Below are 23,077 nucleotides of genomic sequence, written 5' to 3'. Positions count from 1 at the left end.
GATGAATTACGCTTGCAATAATAGCCATGTGGAATAGCAGGGATCAGAACCGTTAAAGATTTCTAATCATGCAGTTTTTAAAGTTGACCGATATTTAAAACTCTTTAGAGGTTGGTGTGTGAACTCAGGCTTCTTGTCGATTCTTAGATTTGTTGTGGTGTGTGGTGATGGTGAATATATCATCTATACGGCGATGGCTTTGAGAAACAAGAGTTTTGGTTCTGCTCAAGAATTTGCATGGGCCCATGATTCATCGGAGTAAGTACTGTGATTGAAATGGATAGAAAATTGCGGCAGATTTGCTACAAAATAATTACTCCATTTCACCCAGCTGGTTAGTTATATACTTGACTAATGATTAGTTTCTACACAAAATCTCAAGCCCTAGTGATGAATAATGTAACAGATGACTGACATCCATCCTTCTCCCATACGCTATCACTCTTACTCTTTCTACTGAATAAGAAAAGAATCGATTGTCTGCTTGGTGCAGTGAGTGTAACTAAGCCCTGGGGAAATACAGAAACAATGAAGTGACATGTGCTTTCACACATAAAAGATAAAAAACAAATATTAACTTAAAGCAGACTGCCAAAGTTCATTTCATAACCATAAAGAACATAACAAAAACATTACCGTTAAAGTATTTCCTTTCAAAATGTATTTCAGAGCCAATGTCCAAAATTTGTTTCCCTATTTAGTTTTCATCCCTCCACAAGAATAAATACAGAAATACACATGAGAACGTGTCTTAAAATCTTTATAAGTAGAGTAGTCAAAATGAATAGTTGAATATACAGTTGAACACATGAGGTTGCTTGGAAGTGCCGAGGATGGGTATAAATACATGCGTTAAGTCCTTGAGATGATTGATAGATTTAATATGACTCGAAGTTCTGGGAATTAATTGGGGAAGACTTGGTGGAGGAGTTGGTTTGTTTTGGGGGGATTTTGACCTTTTGGAGGGATTTGGGGGGAAAAAAAAGTTCCATGGCAGGGAAGCTGCATGGGAACAGAAATGGAGGCAAAATTGTTGAGAGCGACCTGTGTAGTTGGCTTGGGAGGAACCGAGAAAAAGCGAGCTGAGGAAGAAGCAGAGAGGTAAAGGGACAAGTTGGCAGAGTGTCTTGAAGCTAAAAAGATATTTTTTTGATGCTTTGAACATTTTTGTTATAATTTTAATATTTTTTTTAATTTTTAGGTATGCAATAAGAGAGAGCAACAGTGTTGTGAAGATATTTAAGAACTTCAAAGAGAAGAAATCGTTTAAACCTGATTTTGGAGCCGAGGGTGGGTGTAGGTTGTAGTGGCTGCACTTGTTTCCCATCTTCTTTACTACCGTCTCAGGATCTCATTATAAAACATTTTTGTTCCCTGAAGGTATCTATGGAGGTTTCTTACTGGGAGTCAGATCTGTAAATGGTCTAGCGTTCTATGACTGGGAAAATACAGAGCTGATACGCAGAATTGAAATTCAACCCAAACATGTGAGTTTTGCCTAGATTTCTTTTTTTAGGATGTAGATGGGAAATTCCTGTGAAAGCTCCTCGATGACTGGGATTCAATCTTCTTCATGCTCAGTTAAACCTTCCTTCCAAGTTGCTTTGTACTTGGGATTGCTCCGAAAATAGTGATTATAATGGTGATCCGTTTCTTTAAATGAAAAATAAGAATGTGCTTGAAGTCAGTTTATGAAAGTATCAAACGCAGGGAACATTCGGAGACACAAAATCTGAGTGTGGGGGCGATTGTTGGAGAATAAAATGTATGCGGTTTCCCACTTATACTCACAAGTAATAATTTTTATTTCCTATTGTGTAGATTTTCTGGTCTGATTCAGGAGAGCTGGTCTGTATTGCCACTGAAGAATCATTCTTTATCCTTAAGTATCTGTCTGAAAAAGTTTTAGCCGCCCAGGAAACCCACGAGGGAGTTACTGAAGATGGCATCGAAGACGCTTTTGAGGTAGATGTAGTTAAAAATGAAGTGAAGCAATTGCAATAGCAGAACTTCAATTTTATTAATGTGTTATCTTCATTATAATATAGCAAAACCACTCAAAATGCTTTCAATATTTTCTGTATATATGTGTGTATATTTATACATGCATGTATATATGTATGTTTGCTTATGTATTCTAATGAGGGACAGAAACGAGATAGCGAAACAAATTTTGGGTATTGGCTCTGAAATACATTTTTAAAGGAAATCTTTTATCAGTAAATGTTTTTGATACATTTTACATGGTTGTGAAATGAATTTTGGTAGTAGTATACTTTAAGATTTATTTTTTAATCTTTTATTTATGACATTTTAACACTTGAAAGTAGTTTGTTTCAAAAGGAAATATAGATATAGTAATGACTCATTTTGGAAGTTTTTTAAATTAGGTAGCTCCTGCTTTGCCATGGAGATGCACTGAAATATTTCAAGTTAATTTTTCTTAAAAAATCGAAGTGTTCTTTTGTAAATATTACAGGAGTCAGGTTTAACTACCTTTTACTGTAGGGTCAGTATTCTCAGACTTGAGAATTTGTCTTAACCATGTACACTTGATTTAAGTGTGACAGCTTTGATAGAAGTAATTGTTGAAGAGGGTGAAGTCAGATCCGGAAACATCTAGTTTTTATGTGAATTAATTTTCTGAGGTTTATGAAAGAAAATGACTCTAGGTTATATATGTAGTATTTAGTTGATATTTTCATTGTTCTGGTTTTTGATAAGGGGTGTTATTTTAATGTTGGACTTGGCTGTCTGATTTAATATCATTTCCTTTGCTTCAGGTTCTCGGCGAGATTCAAGAGATTGTTAAAACAGGGTTGTGGGTGGGAGACTGCTTTATCTACACCAGCTCGGTGAACAGACTAAATTATTATGTCGGAGGAGAAATCGTCACCATTGCCCACTTGGACAGGTAACTGTGCTGTAGGTTAACATTACTTTGATGAAATCCTCCCCCCCGCATACACATGCACACAAAATGGCCCGGCTGGGTAGAGAGGAGAACGGAATTGGGGAAGTCTTGGTCAGTGAAAAATGCTGTCATCATCCCAGCGACCGGGTGTTGTGGATCTGGGCCAGAACTTGCCGATCCTTGTTTTGTGTATCGAACGTCTTGAATGACCTTTCTGACAGTGGTATTTATTAAGCAGTTTCTTTTGCCAAACACTATGGAAGAGTTGGGATAGATCCACAATGATCAGATCAGGCAGATTCCCCAAATCATATTAGGCCCATGTTTAGGTAGGGAGAGCGGGTGATTTATCCCCGTTGTGCAGACGGGCATCTGGAGGTGCAGAGAGCCTAAGTATCTTGCCGAGGTCACACGGCAGAACAGGGATTAGAATCTGGCTATCCTGATTCCCAGTCCAATGCTTTTTCCCCTAGTCCAGTTTGCACTTTTAGAGCGGGGAAAGGGTTTTATTTATGGATATTAACTGACAAGAGACACAAAAGGCTTTATTAGGACATAATTGGGCCGGTTGTATTTCTGGAGAAGCAAATCCCCTGAAACCAAGCATCATAGAGCTCCTAAATGAGGTTCTCCAGGAGACACGGAGTCCCAATTAGTCTGTCAAGGAGCCCCGGGAATCTCAGAGATGCTCTGAGTCAGTCTTTAAGATTAGACACTCAGGCCACAATCATTAGCCCATTTTTAACTTGTCTAAAGGCATCATGTTTCTTAGTATGTTTGGTTTCGTTGTCTTTCTCCCCCTTCTAGACTGTGAGCCCACTGTTGGGTAGGGACTGCCTCTATGTGTTGCCAACTTGTACTTCCCAAGCGCTTAGTACAGTGCTCTGCACACAGTAAGTCCTCAATAAATACGATTGATTGATTATCATTAGAAGTGATGCTTATTTCATGTTATACCTGGACTTTCTTGAAAAACTTTTTTTTTTTTTAAAGGAAAGCGCCTCAACAAAACAAAATATAAAAATCTAATATATAAAATCATTTTATCGACCCCAATTGCTGTTTATATAACATTGGATAAAGCCGCCTTGAAAGATGTTTTGAGAAGCAGTGACCGTTGTCCCTTTAAATGTGAATTCTTGTACTCTGTTTTAGGACAATGTACCTGTTGGGCTATATCCCCAAGGACAACAGACTTTACCTGGGTGATAAGGAGTTAAACATAGTGAGTTACTCGTTGTTGGTGTCGGTGCTGGAGTATCAGACTGCCGTGATGAGGAGGGACTTCAGCATGGCCGACAAAGTCCTCCCGACCATTCCAAAGGAACAGAGGACGAGAGTTGCGCACTTCCTGGAAAAGCAGGTAAAATCAGGGTGTAGGTTCTCCCCACCCTGCTCCTCCTGGGTTGCGATGGAGGTTGTCGCTCTGGAGGGGGCTTCGGCGTGGGCGCCCACAAGGCCTGCTCCTGCTGGGCTCCCTCCCAGTTGGGTCTGCCAGCCGCGGCTGGTAACTCTGGCCCGGGAACTGGTGGCCCCTGGGTGGCCGGGGGCCGGGAACGGACCCGTGCCACGTCGGCTTTGGAATGCCAACTTCAGCCCCATCCCCAGCGGAACAGAATTCCTGGGCCGCTTAGGCAGACCCAGCCAGTTGGGTGGCCGCCTCCTCCTTCCCCCCAGCTTCCTTGAGACCACAGGAATGTGGGGCCACACTCAGTGCTTAGAACAGTGCTTTGCACATGGTAAGCGCTTAATAAATAGTTAATTCTATATTTAATAAATTAAATACATAACACAGCAAATAAATAAATTAATAATAAACATATAATAATGTATAGTAATGATAAAATATTTTTATTTCTTATTTTTCTAATGAACTATTATAAAATAATAACCTCCCCAGCGCTTAAATCAAATTTTTAATTACAATTAATTATAATTATAATTAATTACAATTAAATGTTTAATTATATATTTGATGAATTAAATACATAATACATTAAATAAATTAATAATAAATATATAATAATGTATAGCAATGATAAAATATTTTTATTTCTTATTTTTATAATGAGCTATTATAAAATAATAACCTCCCCAGTGCTTAAATTAAATTTTTAATTATAATTAATTATAATTATAATTAATTATAATTAAATATTTAATTACATAGTCAATAAATTAAATACATAATACATTAAATAAATTAATAATAAATATATAATAATACATGGTAGTAATAAAATATTTTTATTTCTTATTTTTGTAATGAACTATTATAAAATAATAACCTCCCCAGTGCTTAAATTAAATTCTTAATTATAATTAATTATAATTATAATTCATTATAATTAAATGCTTAATTATATATTTAATAAATTAAATACATAATGCATTAAATAAATTAATAATAAATATATAATAATGTATAGTAATAATAAAATATTTTTATTTCTTATTTTTATAGCGAGCTATTATAAAATAATAACCTCCCCAGTGCTTAGAACAGTGCTTTGCACATGGTAAGCACTTAATAAATATTTAATTATATATTTAATAAATTAAATAATAATGCATTAAATAAATAAATTAATAATAAACATATGATAATATATAGTAATAATAAAATATTTTCATTTCCTATTTTTATAATGAACTATTATAAAATAATATATAATAAATTAAATACATTATTTGATAAATTAAATATATTAATAATAATAATAATGACATTTGTTAAGCACTTACCATGTGCAAAGCACTGTTCTAAGCACTGGGGAGGATACGAGGTGATCAGGTTGTCCGACGTGGGGCTCGCAGTCTTAATCCCTGTTTTCCAGATGAGGTAACTGAGGGACATAGAAGCAAAGTGACTTGCCGAAGGTCACATCATCAATCGTATTTATTGAGCGCTTACTATGTGCAGAGCACATAGCAGATTTGAGGCATATCTGGGATTAGAACTCCGGTCCTCTGACTCCCAAGCCGGTGGTATTTCCCCCAGCAACAACAACAAAGCCCAGACAAAGCATTGCATACTTTCACCTTCTTCACTTGAAACCAAAGGCATCTGGAGGGCATTAATTCATTCCTGAAAAGCCAGCCCTTCAGAAATGCTCAAGTAGGCCAGTGTTCTTTTTAAAATAGCTCGGGCATCATCATCATCATCATCAGTCGTATTTATTGAGCGCTTACTATGTGCAGAGCACTGTACTCAGCGCTTGGGAAGTCCAAATTGGCAACATATAGAGACAGTCCCTACCCAACAGTGGGCTCACAGTCTAAAAGGGGGAGACAGAGAACAAAACCAAACATACCAACAAAATAAAATAAATAGGATAGATATGTACAAGTAAAATAAATAAATAGAGTAATAAATATGCACAAACATATATACATATATACAGGTGCTGTGGGGAAGGGAAGGAGGTAAGATGGGGGGAATGGAGAGGGGGACGAGGGGGAGAGGAAGGAAGGGGCTCAGTCTGGGCAACCATCTTGGTGTTATTTTGTTCCCCCAGAAGCTAAGGGAGGGAGTCCGGGGGAGTATAATTGGTAAACATCGAAATGACAGTCAATCGCCCCGTGATAAAACCTGCCCAATGAGAAGCGGCGGCAGAGAGGACCCAGCTGCTGCCTCAGTCTCTGGGGAATAATAATAATAATAATGATGGCATTTATTAAGCGCTGACTATGTGCAAAGCACTCATTCAGTCATTTACCGAGCACTGTACTGAGCACTTGGGAGAGTACAGTGCAACAACAGTCACATTCCCTGCCCACAGCAAGCTACGTACAGTCTAGGAGTCTGTGGCAAGTGGCAGCAGCGATGGCCATCATCCTCCACCTTCTCCAAAGGATAGAGGCCCCCCACCATGCCAAGAAACCTCCGGGGCCTCCTCAGTGCCAGTTTCGGGGGCTGAGCACTCCTTATCTCCCGTGAGCTCTGTGCCCCTTAGTTGTCGGTACTAATCGCAAAGATCGCCACGTCACACGTCTCGAACAGACTCCGGGATAACTAGTTAGCGATAGCGGCGGGGGGGGCCGTCTGTCCTCCTAGAAATATCAGTGATTTCAAATTTGACTCACCTTTCCTCTTCAGGGCTTCAAACAACAAGCTCTTGCGGTATCCACAGATCCCGAACATTGCTTCGAACTGGCTCTTCAGCTTGGCGAGCTAAAGATTGCATACCAGCTGGCAGTGGAAGCAGAGGTAAATCCAAAATACACTGCTTTTCTTTTTAGCCTACACCGTGAAGCAGAAATTTAGTTTGGGTCCTACAGGGAAACTTTCCCGTGCTTGTCTCGTGGTCAAGTGTAGCGAAGCAGCGTGGCTCGGCGGAAGGAGCCCGGGCTTTGGAGTCAGAGGTCATGGGTTCCAATCCCGGGTCCGCCAACTGTCAGCTGTGTGACTTTGGGCAAGTCACTTCACTTCTCTGGGCCTCAGTTACCTCATCTGTAAAATGGGGATTAAGACTGTGAGCCCCCCCGTGGGACAACCTGATCACCTTGTAACCTCCCCAGCTTTGCACGTAGTAAGTGCTTAACAAATACCATTTTTTTTTAAAAAAGTTAAATAATAGCAATGATTGTGGTATTTACTAAGAGCTTACTATTTGTCAAGCACTGTTCTAAGCGCTGTGGAAGATACAAGGTAATCATGTCAGCCACGGTCCCTGCTCCATATAGGGCTCACAGTCCTAAGTAGGAGGGAGATGGGGATTGAATCCCCATTTTACAAAGGAGGAAACAGGGCCGGAGAAGTTAAATGACTTGCCCAAGGTCATCCAGCAGGCGAATGATATAGCTGGGACTGGCACCCAGGGTCTCTGAGGCCCATGCTCTTTCCACTAGGCCATGCTGCTACTCACTGATAATTTATTTGTTTTCTAAAAAACCCAAGAGATTTCTATTTAATATAGTTCGCATAAAGAAAACAGTTTACTTTGCGGTAGAAACGCATTTGACAAACCCAGTCTTTCTTTGGGCAACGCTTTATTTGATCGCAAGTTAGGATGAAGAAAACTAGACAGGCTCTTAGATGTATTTCACTCATCAGTGTCAAGACCATTTGGTCTTCGTCTAAAACAGAGTATATTAAATAACAGCAATTCAAATGATAGGGGTCCGTTTAGGAAAACTCGGTGGTTGATTTAGTTTTACCTGATGGGTACTTCAGTAGAAATATAAAAGACTGTTGATTGTTATTGCTGAAAGTTTACCGTATCAGAAATGGATCGTATAGTTGAATAACTGAATGATGTTCATGTTTCAAGAAGTGCAGGCCTCCTCCAGGAGGCCTTCCCAGACTGAGCCCCTTCCTTCCTCTCCCCTCCCTCCATCCCCCATCTTACCACCTTCCCTTCCCCACAGCACCTGTATATATGTATATATGTTTGTACATATTTATTACTCTATTTATTTTACTTGTACATATCTATTCTATTTATTTTATTTTGTTAGTATGTTTGGTTTTGTTCTCTGTCTCCCCCTTTTAGGCTGTGAGCCCACTGTTGGGTAGGGACTGTCTCTATATGTTGCCAATTTGTACTTCCCAAGCGCTTAGTACAGTGCTCTGCACATAGTAAGCACTCAATAAATACGATTGATGATGATGATGAAGTGCAGTTAATTTTTCACTTCCTATTTCAAGCTACTGTGTAAGTCTTTAACGAGCACAATTCACATCTGCATAAATTCCTTGCGTAATGACAGACTGTAAGCCCCATGTGGGACAGGGAGCGATTAACTTGTATCTACCCCCGCGCTTGGAACAGTGCTTAACCATAGTAAATGCTTAACAAATACCAGAAAAAAGTTCCAATTTAGCCTGAACGAGTTCCCGTTTTGTCCAATATGCAGTTCCCATTTGTGTTGGAAAGAAATAACGTGCAAAGTCTGTCCCTCTAGTCCGAACAGAAGTGGAAGCAGCTCGCGGAGCTGGCCATCAGCAAATGCCAGTTCGGCTTGGCCCAGGAGTGCCTGCACCACGCCCAGGATTACGGGGGTCTGTTGCTTCTGGCGACCGCTTCGGGCAACGCCAGCATGGTGAACAAGCTAGCCGAAGGAGCGGAGAAGGACGGCAAGAACAACGTGGCATTTCTGAGCTACTTTCTGCAGGGAAAGTAAGTAGCCTTTGTGACGAGAATGAATGTTTTAAAGCTCTACAGGTGGGGTTAGCCGCCCCAGGAGTCCCGGGAGCGTTATTGGCACTTCCCGAGGCCGGCTGCCTCCTCGTATAAAGCAGTGGGTGTCTGGATCAGCCCGGAGGCTCACGCCGCGGAAGCGGTGTGGACATTCCCATTTCTTGCAGGCCTCACGGAGCATCAGGGCAGCCTGGTGGCATGGCTGGTGAGGAATGGAGCGGGCAGAGCGGGAGCCATCACCCCCCTCACCCCTCCCCTGCTATCCCGCTCCCATCAGAAAAGGGGTGTTTCATTCATTCATTCATTCACTCATTCATTCATTCAGTCGCATTTATTGAGCGCTTACTGTGTGCAGAGCACCGTACTAAGCGCTTGGGAAGTACAAGTCGGCAACATCTAGAGACGGTCCCTACCCAACAGCGGGCTCACAGGGTAGAAGGGGGAGACAGAGAACAAAACAAACCATATTAACAAAATAAAACAAGTAGAATAAATACGTACAAATGAAATAGAGTAATAAATACATACAAACATATATACAGGCGCTGTGGGGAGGGGGAGATGCGTAAGGGCGTAACCTGCAGAGATAATTAAATGATGGCAGAGTAGTGCGTAAGGACGTAACCTGCAGAGATAATTAAATGATGGCGGAGTAGGGCACTGGAGGATGCCAATATTTTCTTCTCTACTTCCAAGATTACCTATATGAACCCGAATTTACTTACGTTCTTTTTTAAAAATTCCTGATTTTGGGGCTTCCCTTAGGCTGAGCTCAGGGAAGGCTTGGTGGAGAGGGAGATGGGAGAGTCAGGTGCACAGGGATGGCCTGACAGTTTAGGATTGCCCTGGTGGGCCGCCGGTCAGCAACGAGCCCGGGGCCATTTTAACATCATTATCCAGTTGGGCTGGGAATTTAACCTGGTTGGAACTGAAGGGAAGGAAGAAGGCTGGGAGAGGGGAGAAGTTGATCATGGAGCTGCCTGCTGGCTTAGGGAGACAAGAAGCGGAGGGACCTCCTGGGCTGGGAATTGGCAAGGAAAACTGTAAGGTGGGTAGGGGCTACTGGCCCATCCGAACCAAAGGGCTCAGGGGGACCCGTCAGCTCAGGCCATCCAAAATTCGGGACGGTTTAGGGACCAGAGCGAGGCTGCAGGACGGCACCCATTGCTGAAAATGACTCCAGTTTTAAAAATTATATTAGCAGAAAGCCTTAATAATAATAATTGGCATTTGTTAAAGCGCTTACTATGTGCAAAGCACTGCTCTAAGCGCTGGGGAGGATACAGGGTTATCAGGTTGTCCCACGTGGGGCTCACAGTCTTAATCCCCATTTTACAGACGAGGTAGCTGAGGCCCAGAGAAGTTAAGTGACTTGCCCAAGATCACACAGCAGACATGTGGTGGAGTAGGGATTCGAACCCATGACCTCTGACTCCAAAGCCCGTGCTCTTTCCACTGAGCCACGCTGCTTCTCTGTAAGTCTCCTCTAGCCTGTAAGCTCCTTGTGGGCAGGGTAGGTTTGTCATATTGTAGACTGTGAGCCCACTGTTGGGTAGGGACCGTCTCTAAATGTTGCCAATTTGTACTTCCCAAGCGCTTAGTACAGTGCTCTGCACATAGTAAGCGCTCAATAAATACGATTGATGGTGATGATCGTACTCTCCCAAGTGCTCAGTGCTGCTCCCTGCACAGCGGAAGCACTCCAACGCGATTGATTGGGAAGCAGTCGTACCCTCGGAAAATGAGTCGGAAAATGACCCGTGGAGTGTATTTTTGACATTCGGATTAAGGGTGATGTATTTTTGTTTCTTTCCATCAGTTAGATGAAAAGAATTAACGTCATATTGAAAGCAAAGCCGGTTATGGTATGTGCCCCCCAAACCCATCGAAGGCAAACGTTTGCCTGTCTTTCAGCTGTGTTGGTATTGCTGGAAAATATTGATCTGATAACGGGTACAAGGAAGATCATCAACCCTAGGGCTTACCACTCACCTGGGGCTCAGTACTCCCTGCTAACAGGTTATTAATCAAACCGAAGAGTGTGTTAAGTTGAAAACCAGAATACTTTCTGTATCTGCCTCGTTCTTCGCTTGATTAACCTTTGAAACTTGTTGTTTAGGCTCGACTCTTGTCTGGAGCTCTTGATCAGAACTGGACGCTTACCAGAAGCTGCCTTTCTAGCTCGCACGTATCTGCCAAGCCAGGTTTCGAGGTATCGTCCCCTGATATTATTTGAAAGTTTTGTCCGCAGATACGCCAAACCTTGCTCCTGAGCACCCTTTCCTCGCTTTGCCTTCAGGGTTGTCAAACTGTGGCGCGAGAGCCTGGCTAAAGTCAACCAGAAAGCAGCCGAGTCCCTGGCCGATCCCACGGAGTATGAAAACCTTTTCCCCGGATTAAAAGAGGCTTTCGTGGTGGAAGAATTTGTGAAGGAAACCCATACTGATTTACGACCGGCCAAGGAATACCCACTCGTCACGGTAAGGGGTTTTCAGAGTTTTTAGACTATCGTCCGAGTGAAGTTGTTTTTTGACGTAGTCCGTTGTGTGTTTATTCCATTATTTTAGGACCAGTGGCATTATGGTACCTCAGTTACCTCATCTGTAAAATGTGAATATTATTCTATTTATGTATTTTACTTGTACATATTTATTCTATTTATTTTATTCTGTTAATATGTTTTGTTTTGTTCTCTGTCTCCCCCTTCTAGACTGTGAGCCCACTGTTGGGTAGGGACCGTCTCTATATGTTGCCAACTTGTGCTTCCCGAGCGCTTAGTACAGTGCCCTGCACACAGTAAGCGCTCAATAAATACGACTGAATGAATGAATGAATGATGATTGAGATTTCTCTCCTCTTCACATTGTTGTTCTTAGGTTGAATTGCTTTGCACATAGTAAGCGCTTAATAAATGCCATTATTATCTAGTTACACTATATTCTCACTCTTATTCTGCGGTAGCCAAACGAAGAAAGAAACGTAATGGAAGAAGCTAAAGGTTTTCAACCATCAGGAACCGTGGCACAGCAGGTGAGTTGTAACAATACTTTTAGTGAAAGATTTCTGCAAAACACCTATCCGTAGATAGTAGGATCAGATGGTAGAACCTGCAACCCTCCCTTGGATATATCTTTTCTGAGGACAATTTCAGGACTCCGTCATTGCCCGTAAAGGGCTCGACGAGATTTTTCACCGATTATGAAGCTCTTCCCCATCCGTCTCCCAAATCTCGGCCTCCCTTCCAGTGTGGGTACGATCGATCCCCCTTAATTCACGTGAATCATTCCTCGTTCACTAACCAGCGTCCCCGCTTTTGTTTTAAGGAGGTTGATGAAGAGGAACCAGTTTTACCTCCTACTCCAGTTTTAATACCTGCAGTTCTAGCCAAGTCAGAACCACTTCCAGCCGTAAAAGACGAAAAAGTAAACATTTTCACTACGCGGCTACACTTTAACGTTAACTGCGTTGAAAATTAATGCAGGAATGTTAACTGAGTCTCTTCAGGAGATCGCTATCGCTCGGCTCTCTTCTATACAGCTTGTAAAAAAAAAAATTCTCAAAATAACCTCTATCGCTCAGCTTTTTCATGCTTCGTGTCTTGGAAGCCATCCTCTAACCAGTGGTTCAGTTTAATGTGCTTGCCGCTGCCGTCGCTTCCAACAATTTGGCTGTTGGAAAGTAAGACATTCCCCCTTCTACTCGTTGCTTACAAGTAGAGGGAAAATTTCCCTGGGCCAGTGAAGTGGGTGGTTTTCTAGGTTCTGACTTTGCTGCTTTTTGCTTCTGTTGTGGCTTTTCCTTGCCCCTGGGAATCAGCTGGGCTAAACCTCCCCCCCCTTGCTTGTAATGTTAGGCTGGTGACAGGTAAGCGGGGGGCTGTTGTGCGAACTAAACGGGAATGGCATCCTTTTTAACAGGGAAATTCCCTTTTTCCTGGGCAGGATGGCCCCTAAGCTTTATTCGTAACACGGACGAGCAAGCCGCGTCTCATCTCTCTTCCTTTTCCAGAATTTACTTGACTTGGATGAAGATTTAGATAACCTGGATCTAGAAGACATTGACACGACGGATATCAATCTGGATGAAGATATCCTGGATGACTGAACAACGTTGCTCTGGACGAGGTGATTTTATAGGTAGAAGGAAATCTCGCATTAATGTCAGTGCAGCGTTCAATCGTTATGTGTTACTGGTTCGTTTTCTTAACTGATGCTTTTCACGTTGCAAAGCTGCACGGGCCCTTTATAAAACCTTTCGAACTAAACGAGGACGCCGCAGTTGCTTTCGTCTCTTTCCTTGGCAAGAGTATAATAGTATGACTTTCTTTATACGTGTCGCCCCTTCCTCTTGAGCACTGTCACGAGTTGAGACTATTTTATGGAATTGCTGTGGATCGTTTTGAAAATTAATTCAGTTTATATAAAAAGTAAAATGGATTGGTGTTGTCCTTTTTTGGGGAGGGATGTTTGTGTGCCCTAGACTGTAAGCTTGTTAGGGGCAGGGGACATGGTGCCTAACTCTGTTGTACTCTCCCAAACATTTAATACAGTGCTTTGCACATAGTAAGTTGCTCAATAAATACCATTGATTGATTGGAGCGTTGCATTTTGAGGCTCACTTTGTCAAGTCATAAGTTGGTGACAGAACAAAGAAGCTCTAACCTTCCCCTCCAACAGACTCGAGCTCAATGGAAAGAGCACGGGCTTTGGAGTCAGAGGTCATGGGTTCGAATCCTGGCTCTGCCACATGTCTGCTGTGTGACCTTGGGCGAGTCACTCAACTTCTCTGAGCCTCAGTTCCCTCATCTGTAAAACGGGGATGTTGACCGGGAGCCCCACGTGGGACAACCTGATCACCTTGTATCCCCCCTAGCCCTTAGAACAGTGCTTTGCACATAGTAAAAGTGCTTAACAAATGCCCTTATTATTCTACTGCCACCTGAGTGGCTGGTTTCCATTTTTAGACGCATTCATCTACAATAAATTGCCCAGAGCAGCAAAGTTTCTTCTCCACCCCTGTTAATCTGTAAATTTGTGATGCCCAATGAAATAGTTCCCAGTTTCCAAACTAGAAATTTCTCTACTTTTCAAATCAGAGACGACATGATGCTAGAAAAAAAAATTGATTCTTTTTTAGCAGACGTTTTGGATTAATTTTCTTTACAACTGAAATGTCACCACGGTTTTCACAATACATCAAAAAGCGGCGCTGCAGTTAGTTTGGCGAGGACGGCTCAGGAAGCTGCAGCGTGACTGTTGAATGCTTCTTGGTAAGCCTGTAGCGTCAACTCTATGTATCCTCCTTTCTGGGCTTCGGTTTTGGCAAATACCTATTAGAAAGAAAGGTTGTAAATGAAAACAATACTTCCATTTTTGTTGTTGTTGTTCTGGGTATTTTATTCATTCATTCATTCAGTTGTATTTATTGAGCGCTTACTGTGTGCAGAGCACTGTACTAAGCGCTTGGGAAGTACAAGTTGGAAACATATAGAGACGGTCCCTACCCAACAGCGGGCTCAGTCTAGAAGATGCCATCCCAGAAAACTTCTCCAAATAGGACAAACTCTCTTCACATCCTGGTATGGATAATCACATTTCAACTCAAAGGAAGAATACAATATAATCCAAAAGCTCCACCATTTTATTGAAGGAGCACCTTAGATTCAAGAAAGCGAAGATTTTCAGCTGCTCAAATTTAAATTTGATGACTTCTTAGTTAAGGAGAGACCCTGAATTCCCCACCCCACAGGTAAAATAGTTATAAATGTAAAATCACACCATGAAGAAGTGTCAACTTAAGCAAGTTTTTGAACTGAGACTTTTCATCACTAATGGCTACGGCAGTGCTCCTGACTTACAGACCCGAAACACACTAATCCCTACAGTAGGCTACTGACAGGGCATTTAAAAAGAAGGGAGTTAGAGTACTGCTGCCAACTTGACTTCCCAAGCGCTTAGTACAGTGCTCTGCACACAGTAAGCGCTCAATGAATAGGATTGAATGAATGAATGAACAAAATGTACCCATTCTGCCTTTGTGCCATTTTTAGCCCCTTTAGTTAAAAAAGGGACCCCAAGGATATGAATATATATCCGTTCATTCAGTTGTATTTACTGAGCAGTTAATGTGTGCTCAGCACCGTACTAAGCACTTGGGAGAGTACAATAACAATAAACAGATACATTCCCCGTCGCCAAATTTTACTCTATTCTTTGTCCTAAAGATTAATAAAAACAATTCCGGGAAGGATACTGTTCGTTCAGTCGTATTTATTGAGCGCTTACTGCGTGCGGAGCACTAAGCGCTTGGGGAGTACAAGTCGGCAACATATAGAGACGGTCCCTACCCAACAACAGGCTCACAGTCTATATGTTGCCAACTTGTTCTTCCCAAGCGCTTAGTACCGTGCTCCGCACACAGTAAGCGCTCAATAAATACGACATTGATTGATTAGAAGATGCTCCTAAACAGCCCCTCTTCCCATCCTCTGTTTAGCCAGCACATCCAGGCTCTCGGCCTTCCCTAGAAGGCCACAAACGCTGATGTTGACACTGATTTACTAAAACTAGAGAAAGGCCACAACCTCTTCTATGGCTCCTCCAGCTGCTTCTTGGTCACCACGTGGCTACGGGCTGTAAATTGAAATTTCCCCACCAACTACTTCCCTCCTAAATTTACGGTGCCGAAATCCAGGTGCTACCCGGGAAGAGTTGAGGATCCCAAGACAGATGAACTCAACTGTCCCTCTTTAACATTCCTCACTGGCAGTAAATAGGAGATTTTAAAGGAAGCATCAAATTTTCAATCAATCAATCGTATTTATTGAGCGCTTACTGTGTGCACAGCACTGTACTAAGCGCTTTCAGACAACTAGCGTCTTGTGTAGTCCAACTCCACCACAGCAGGCAACGTCTGTATATTCAATCATATTTATTGAGCGCTTACTGTGTGCACAGCACTGTACTAAGCGCTTGGTATAAAGCAGCGTGGTGTTGTAGAAAGAGCACAGGCCCGAGAGGCGGAGGACCTGCGTTCTGATCCTGGGGACCTGATGGTCTTGTATCTACCCCAGTGCTTGGCACAGGGTAAGCACTTAAACACCACAATTACTACTATCATAAAATGCAGTACTGTGCTGAAGGATCCATGAGCAGGCTGAAAAGAACTGATGACCCCTTCCTTCCTCTCCCCCTCGTCCCTCTCTCCATCCCCCCCAATCTTATCTCCTTCCCTTCCCCACAGCACCTGTATATATGTTTGTACATATTTATTACTCTATTTATTTATTTTATTTGTACATATCTATTCTATTTTATTTTGTTAGTATGTTTGGTTTTGTTCTCCATCTCCCCCTTTTAGACTGTGAGCCCACTGTTGGGTAGGGACTGTATATGTTGCCAATTTGCACTTCCCAAGCGCTTAGTACAGTGCTCTGCACATAGTAAGCGCTCAATAAATACGATCGATGATGATGATGATGATACAGACTCTTAAAGACAAACTAAAGGGCCTGACAGAATCCGTCTCCAAAATAATCCAACTTCCTCTCCACCTGCTCATTCAGGGTAGAGGAGGGGTGGTTCTATAATTAAACCCTCAGTGACTGTTTCTCAACATAAACCAAGAAAAACTTGTGCCGACTTATATGACTAAAACGAGCTCAAAAATGAGACTTGTGATTTTGGAGCTATGTCAACTATTTACACAACGCCGATCACCATCAGGAGATAAATTTTATTTGTACGTATTGATTCTATTTATTTTGTTAGTATGTTTTGTTGTCTGTCTCCCCCTTCTAGACTGTGAGCCCGCTGTTGGGTAGGGACCGTCTCTCTATGCTGCCAACTTGTACTTCCCAAGCGCTTAGTCCAGTGCTCACTAAATACAGTTTAATGAATGAATGAATAGAGATGAGGCAGAGTATCCAACCTTAATTAAATTCAGGCCCTGGGCTTCTTGTTGTTTAGCCTCTTTAGCCGACTGGCCATCTGGATGCAGCAGGTGATAGAGTCGAACTAAACTGGAAGCATCATCCACTCTGAAACGAAATGCAAGGTTGACGTTAGACAATAACCTCAACTGAAAACGAAATGCAAGGTTGACGTTAGACAATAACCTTAACTGAAAAATGGGTTTGCGCGGAACCAAGATTCGGACCCCAAAGGATGAGGAATGAAAGGCTGGCCCCGATCGGTCTGCAAAACCATTGTTTGTCCCTGGCCTCGCCCACACCTTCTCCTCCCTGCCAACCCCTCCTGCTCACAATTCCCTCACTCAATCGTATTTATCGAGCGCTTACTGTGTGCAGAGCACTGGACTAAGCGCTTGGGAAGTACAAGTCGGCAACATAGAGAGCCGGTCCCTACCCAACAGCGGGCTCACCGTCTAGAAGGCCGGTGGTGGTTCATTATAGAACCACCCCTCCTCTACCCTGAATGTGTAGGTGGAGAGAAAGTCGATTATTTTGGAGACCAATTCGGAGGCCGGACCCAGCGTTCCCTTCCCGATTCCTCCGTCAAAGAATACTAAAAAGGTCAAATAAACGGGCAGCTGAGATTACCGGCGTTTCAGATTGCAGAAGTACTTCCCTTTACATTGCAACTTGTTCACCCCACGGGTGTTTCCCACTCAAGTCGCTCCTAACATCAATCAATCAGTCGTATTTATTGAGCGCTTACTGTGTGCAGAGCACTGCACTAAGCGCTTGGGAAGTACATGCTGGCAACATCTAGAGACGGTCCCTACCCAACAGCGGGCTCACAGTCTAAAAGGGGGAGACAGAGAACAAAACCAGACAAACAAAATAAAATAAATAGAATAGATAGGTACAAGTAAAAATATCCTTCGCCTAAATTGGAAAGAACCTCTAATAAAGCCGTCCGCACGTTTATATGCGGGTTCTGCCCTTGATGGTCAGCCAGGTGAAGCAGGGACAGCAGGCTGCTCATCTTAAAGAACTTGGGGAAGCATTTTGCTAGGCACGCTTACCAATGTTTAAGGAGACTCTCTGCATCAGAATTCAAGTTTTGTCAAAAGCTTTCTCCCCCTGGTAACCAAAAAATGGTCAATGGCCCAGGTAGGGGGGAAAAAAAAACCTCAGCTCCAAACAATGGTGTTGACTGAGTGCTTACATAATAATAATAATAATAATAATGGCATTTGTTAAGCGCTGGGGAGGTTACAAGGTGATCAGGTTGTCCCCATGGGGGGGCTCGCAGTCTTCACCCCCATTTTACAGATGAGGTCACTGAGGCCCAGAGAAGTGAAGTGACTTGCCCAGTCACACAGCTGACAAGTGGTGGAGCTGGGATTTGAACCCAGGACCTCTGACTCCTCAAGCCCGGGCTCTTTCCACTGAGCCACGCTGCTTCTCTTAACATGTTTACATGTGCTAGCCAGTTATAAGAACATGGAGAAGCAGGATGGTATAGTGGATAGAGCACTGGCTTGGGAATCAGGTCATGAGTTCTAATTCCAGCTCTGCCACTTGTCTGCTGTGTGACCTTGGGCACATCACTTCACTTCTCTGTGCCTTATTTACCTCAGCTGTCAAATAATAATAAAATAGTAATAATAATAATAATAATGGCATTTATTAAGCGCTTACTATGTGCAAAGCACTGTTCTAAGCGCTGGGGGGGATACAAGGTGATCAGGTTGTCCCATGTGGGGCTCACAGTTTTCATCCCCATTTTACAGATGAGGGAACTGAGGCCCAGAGAAGTGAAGTAACTTGCCCAAAGTCACACAGCTGACAAGTGGCGGAGCCGGGATTTGAACCCATGACTTCTGACTCCAAAGCCTGAGCTCTTTTCCACTGAGCCACGCTGCTTCTCTATGGGGATTGAGACCGTGAGCACCACATGGGACAGGGACTGTGTCCATCTCGATCTGCCTGCATCCATCCCAGCGCTTAGTACAGTGCCTGGCACATAGTAAGCGCTTAACAAATACCACAATTATTACATTATTATTATAACAATTATTATTCTATTATTATTCAATGACAGCCGACATTCTATCACCTATCTACAGTGACATTAGCTCTGCTGCTTGCCTGCCATGTGACCTCGGAAAAGTCACTTATCTGTACCTCAGTTTCCTCACTTGTGGAAGTATCGGTTCTCCCTCCTACTTGGACTGTGGGCCTTCATTCATTCAATGGTATTTCTTGAGCGCTTACTGTGTGCAGAGCACTGTACTGAGCGCTCGGGAAGTCCAAGTTGGCAACATATAGAGACGGTCCCTACCCAACAGCGGGCTCACAGTCTAGAAGGGGGCCTGGTGTGGAACAGGCAGTGTGTCTGACCCGATGGATTCGTATCTGCCCCAGCGCTTAATACAGTGCTTAGCACATGGTGGGTGTTTGACCGATACGACTAGTATCAGTGCCAGTTAGTGCCCCTGACTTGCAACCAGATACGTGCCTACCCAGGGGACTATCAAGAGCATAGTCCAGGACCTTTTATCATCAATCGTATTTATTGAGCGCTTACTATGTGCAGAGCACTGTACTAAGCGCTTGGGAAGTACAAATTGGCAACATATAGAGACAGTCCCTACCCAACAGTGGGCTCACAGTCTAAAAGGGGGAGACAGAGAACAAAACCAAACATACTAACCAAATAAAATAAAAAGAATAGATATGTACAAGTAAAACAAATAAATAGAGTAATAAATATGTACAAACATATATACATATATACAGGTGCTGTGGGGAAGGGAAGGAGGTAAGATGGGGGGATGGAGAGGGGGACGAGGGGGAGAGGAAGGAAGGGACCATTATTATTTTAGACTGTGAGCCCACTGTTGGGTAGGGACTATGTTGCCAACTTGTACTTCCCAAGCGCTCAGTACAGTGCTCTGCACACAGTAAGCGCTCAATAAATACAATTGATTGATTGACTCAGATGTGGTATGCTGTTTCCTGCAGGCAGCTGGGAGCCATTGGGCCCCTGGGTTCGTTTTCCCCCGCTTGGGCCCCAAAACAATTAGTGTTTTTTTCCAATTTAGGCAACGCATAATAGGAGTGACTTGAATGGGAAGCACTCACGAAGTAAAACAAGTTGGAAGAGAAAGGAAAAGACTTCTGGACTCTAAAACGTCAGTAACCTCCACGCTTCCCCCTCAGGATCCGTTCCCTTCACCTACTGACTGCAAAGCCCTCGGCCTTTTTTCATGGGGCATGTCACGGTGTGGAAGGCATGCGCCAACCTGTGGATGGTGACTCGGTTTACCGGTGGTCTTTCCAGCCCGGCATTCTGTCTCCGACAAAGGAAACAGGATGCTCAGACTAACAGATGGACCATTATTCTAATAATAATAATAATAATAATAATGATGGCATTTATTAAGCGCTTACTAAGTGCAAGGCACTGTTCTAAGTGCTGGGGAGGTTACAAGGTGATCAGGGTGTCCCACAGGGCGCTCACAGTCTTAATCCCCATTTTCCAGATGAGGTAACTGAGGCCCAGAGAAGTGAAGTGACTTGCCCAAAGTCACACAGCTGACAAGTGGCAGAGCTGGGATTTGAACCCATGACCTCTGGCTCCAAAGCCCGGGCTCTTTCCACTGAGCCACGCTGCTTCTAAGCCGGTACTGGCCTCTCCCACGGTCTCCTAAGTGGTCTAAGAAATCGACACTAACACTTCTGCAGTATTTAAAAGGTAGTTTAAAATTCGGATTGACGGTTGTCTGTCAAAAAGATATAAAAAAAAAAAAATCACTCACTAGAACATAAATACTTACAAATCTCTCTGGATCTGGTCAATGAGCAAACCGTCTATCGTCTTCTTATTTACCAGATACCATACCATCCCACCAAAGTGTCTTGTGGAACGTAAGAGGTCGTATTTGCTCCGTTTTTCAATATCTTCGTAGGTCTGATGATGCACCTACCCATGATTAAAAAAAAAAAAAAGCGTTCGATGAACCACGGAGCCGGGATCAAAGAAAACGATACTTGAGAAATATTTGGATAAAATGTATTATCTCGACTGGTTTTTACCACTGAGACCGTGGAAAAGAGGCAGCATCCCTAACCCATTAAACCTCTTGGTTCAGCACTGAGCACACGGTAAAGATTCGAGCAATATTAATTGATAGGAATTAAGTCTTCTATATAATAATAATAATAATAATAATAATAATAATAATAATAATTAATAATGGCATTTGTTAAGCACTTACTAGGTGCCAAGCACTGTTTTAAGCGCTGAAACTGATACACGGTAATCACGTTGGACACAGTCCCTGTCCCACGTGGGGCTCACAATCTCCAACCCCATTTTAAAGACGAGGTAACTGAGGCACAGAGAAGGAAGGTGATTAGCCCAAGGTCACCCAGCAGACAAGTGGCAGGTAATAATAATAATAATGGCATTTGTTAAGCGCTTACTAGGTGCCAAGCACTGTTCTAAGCACTGAGACTGATACACGGTAATCAGGTTGGACGCAGTCCCCGTCCCACGTGGGGCTCACAATCTCAAACCCCATTTTAAAGATGAGGTAGCTGAGGCACAGAGAAGTAAGGTAACTAGCCCAAGGTCACCCAGCAGACAAGTGGCAGATAACAATAATAATAATAATGGCATTTGTTAAGCGCTTACGAGGTGCCAAGCACTGTTCTAAGCGCTGAGACTGATACACGGTAATCAGGTTGGACGCAGTCCCCGTCCCACGTGGGGCTCACAATCTCAAACCCCATTTTAAAGATGAGGCCACTGAGGCACAGAGAAGTAAGGTGACTAGCCCAAGGTCACCCAGCAGACAAGTGGCGGAGCTGGGATTTGAACCCATGACATGTAGACCTGAGGATCACAGTGAGATATGGCTGGTTTCAGAGCTTTGTCAGCCACAGGGCTTTCCTTCAAAATGAAGCTTACATGGGACAGGGGGAATTTAGGCCAGAGGGAGGACATTTAGGTCACGAGGAACTGAATTTGTAAAACTACAGAGGCATGCATCATTCATTCATTCAATCGCACTTATTGAGCGCTTACTGTGTGCAGAGCACTGTACTAAGCGCTTGGGAAGTACAAGTCGGCAACATCTAGAGAGGGTCCCTACCCAGCAGCGGGCTCACAGTCTAGAAAGGGGAGACAGAGAACAAAACATATTGACAAAATAAAATAAACAGAATAAATATGTACAAATAAAACGGAGTAAGAAATACATACAAACATATATACAGGTGCTGTGGGGAGGGGGAGATGCGTAAGGACGTAACCTGCAGAGATAATTAAATGATGGCAGAGCAGGGCACTGGAGGATGCCAACACTTTCTTCTCTACTTCAAAGATTACCTCTATGACCCCGAATTAACTTACGTTCTTTTTTAAAAATTCCTGATTTCAGTACTTTGGAAATCCTGCCGTTCACGTGTTTTTTTCCCAACAGCCACAAGGTACAGGACGCTGATTCAGAGTTACAGCTAATGAAGTCAGCTCGCTCCGAGTCCCATAATCGCCTTTGAAGCCCACCTCGGGAGCCCCCATTTCGGACCCTTCCGGAGGGGCTGAACACTCACTTTAATATACTCGCCCGAGTCCGGCTCGAACTGGGCCACGCAGAGATTAAGGACATCTTCGTGACGGTCTTGACTGAACACTGCCTGAAACACACAACAGACGCAGAGTCACGCAAGGTCTGGAACACAACAGAGTCACACGAGATCCAACTTAGATGTTTAATAATAATAATAATAATAATACGGGCATTTGTGAAGCGTTCACTACGGGCAGAGCACCGTTCTAAGCGCTGGAAAATGTGGGGAACGCGGGCATCGATCCCGCTACCTCTCACCTGCTAAGCGGGCGCCCTATTTGAGCCAACAGACCTACGGGCGCCCCGATTTTCTAGAAACGGCGGCAAGGCTGACCAGGCTTTCCGGGAATTTGGGCCCGCCAATCTCTCTCCCTGGCCGAGGAGAGAGACTGGGAGGTTGTGAGAGAGCATCGCGGGGACTCGGGGAAATACGCCGGAGAAAATGGAAGCCCCCTGGGTGTTCGCACTAAGCTGG

General features: G+C 43.3%; 2 protein-coding genes across 3 annotated transcripts in view; one reads left to right on the top strand and one right to left on the bottom strand.

Annotated features, from left to right (window-relative positions):
• The window catches only part of COPB2 (COPI coat complex subunit beta 2), a 30,803-nt gene extending 17,310 nt beyond the window's left edge, over positions 1 to 13,493 (top strand). Inside the window, exons 10-22 of one of the 2 annotated variants that reach the window (XM_038764547.1) lie at positions 148 to 258; positions 1,202 to 1,290; positions 1,381 to 1,487; positions 1,822 to 1,965; positions 2,784 to 2,914; positions 4,070 to 4,277; positions 7,014 to 7,124; positions 8,822 to 9,036; positions 11,177 to 11,269; positions 11,357 to 11,537; positions 12,019 to 12,087; positions 12,381 to 12,479; positions 13,066 to 13,493. In XM_038764547.1, the coding sequence (XP_038620475.1) occupies positions 148 to 258; positions 1,202 to 1,290; positions 1,381 to 1,487; positions 1,822 to 1,965; positions 2,784 to 2,914; positions 4,070 to 4,277; positions 7,014 to 7,124; positions 8,822 to 9,036; positions 11,177 to 11,269; positions 11,357 to 11,537; positions 12,019 to 12,087; positions 12,381 to 12,479; positions 13,066 to 13,161 (1,654 nt within the window). In that variant the 3' untranslated portion in view covers positions 13,162 to 13,493. The remainder of the gene's footprint in view (positions 1 to 147; positions 259 to 1,201; positions 1,291 to 1,380; positions 1,488 to 1,821; positions 1,966 to 2,783; positions 2,915 to 4,069; positions 4,278 to 7,013; positions 7,125 to 8,821; positions 9,037 to 11,176; positions 11,270 to 11,356; positions 11,538 to 12,018; positions 12,088 to 12,380; positions 12,480 to 13,065) is intronic. The other variant, XM_038764631.1, reaches the window with a different exon arrangement.
• A 670-nt stretch (positions 13,494 to 14,163) lies between these two features.
• Positions 14,164 to 23,077, bottom strand: part of MRPS22 (mitochondrial ribosomal protein S22) — a 34,051-nt gene continuing 25,137 nt past the window's right edge. Inside the window, exons 5-8 of the mRNA XM_038749886.1 lie at positions 22,586 to 22,669; positions 20,806 to 20,951; positions 16,987 to 17,095; positions 14,164 to 14,386 (exon numbers count right to left, since the gene is read on the bottom strand). Of these exons, the coding sequence (XP_038605814.1) occupies positions 14,291 to 14,386; positions 16,987 to 17,095; positions 20,806 to 20,951; positions 22,586 to 22,669 (435 nt within the window). The 3' untranslated portion in view covers positions 14,164 to 14,290. The remainder of the gene's footprint in view (positions 14,387 to 16,986; positions 17,096 to 20,805; positions 20,952 to 22,585; positions 22,670 to 23,077) is intronic.

The sequence above is a fragment of the Tachyglossus aculeatus genome, chromosome 1, assembly GCF_015852505.1.
Source record: "Tachyglossus aculeatus isolate mTacAcu1 chromosome 1, mTacAcu1.pri, whole genome shotgun sequence".
NCBI classification, from domain to species: Eukaryota; Metazoa; Chordata; class Mammalia; order Monotremata; family Tachyglossidae; genus Tachyglossus; species Tachyglossus aculeatus.
The sequence above is the reverse complement of the archived record's forward strand: the minus strand, read 5'-3'. Positions and strand labels throughout refer to the sequence as shown.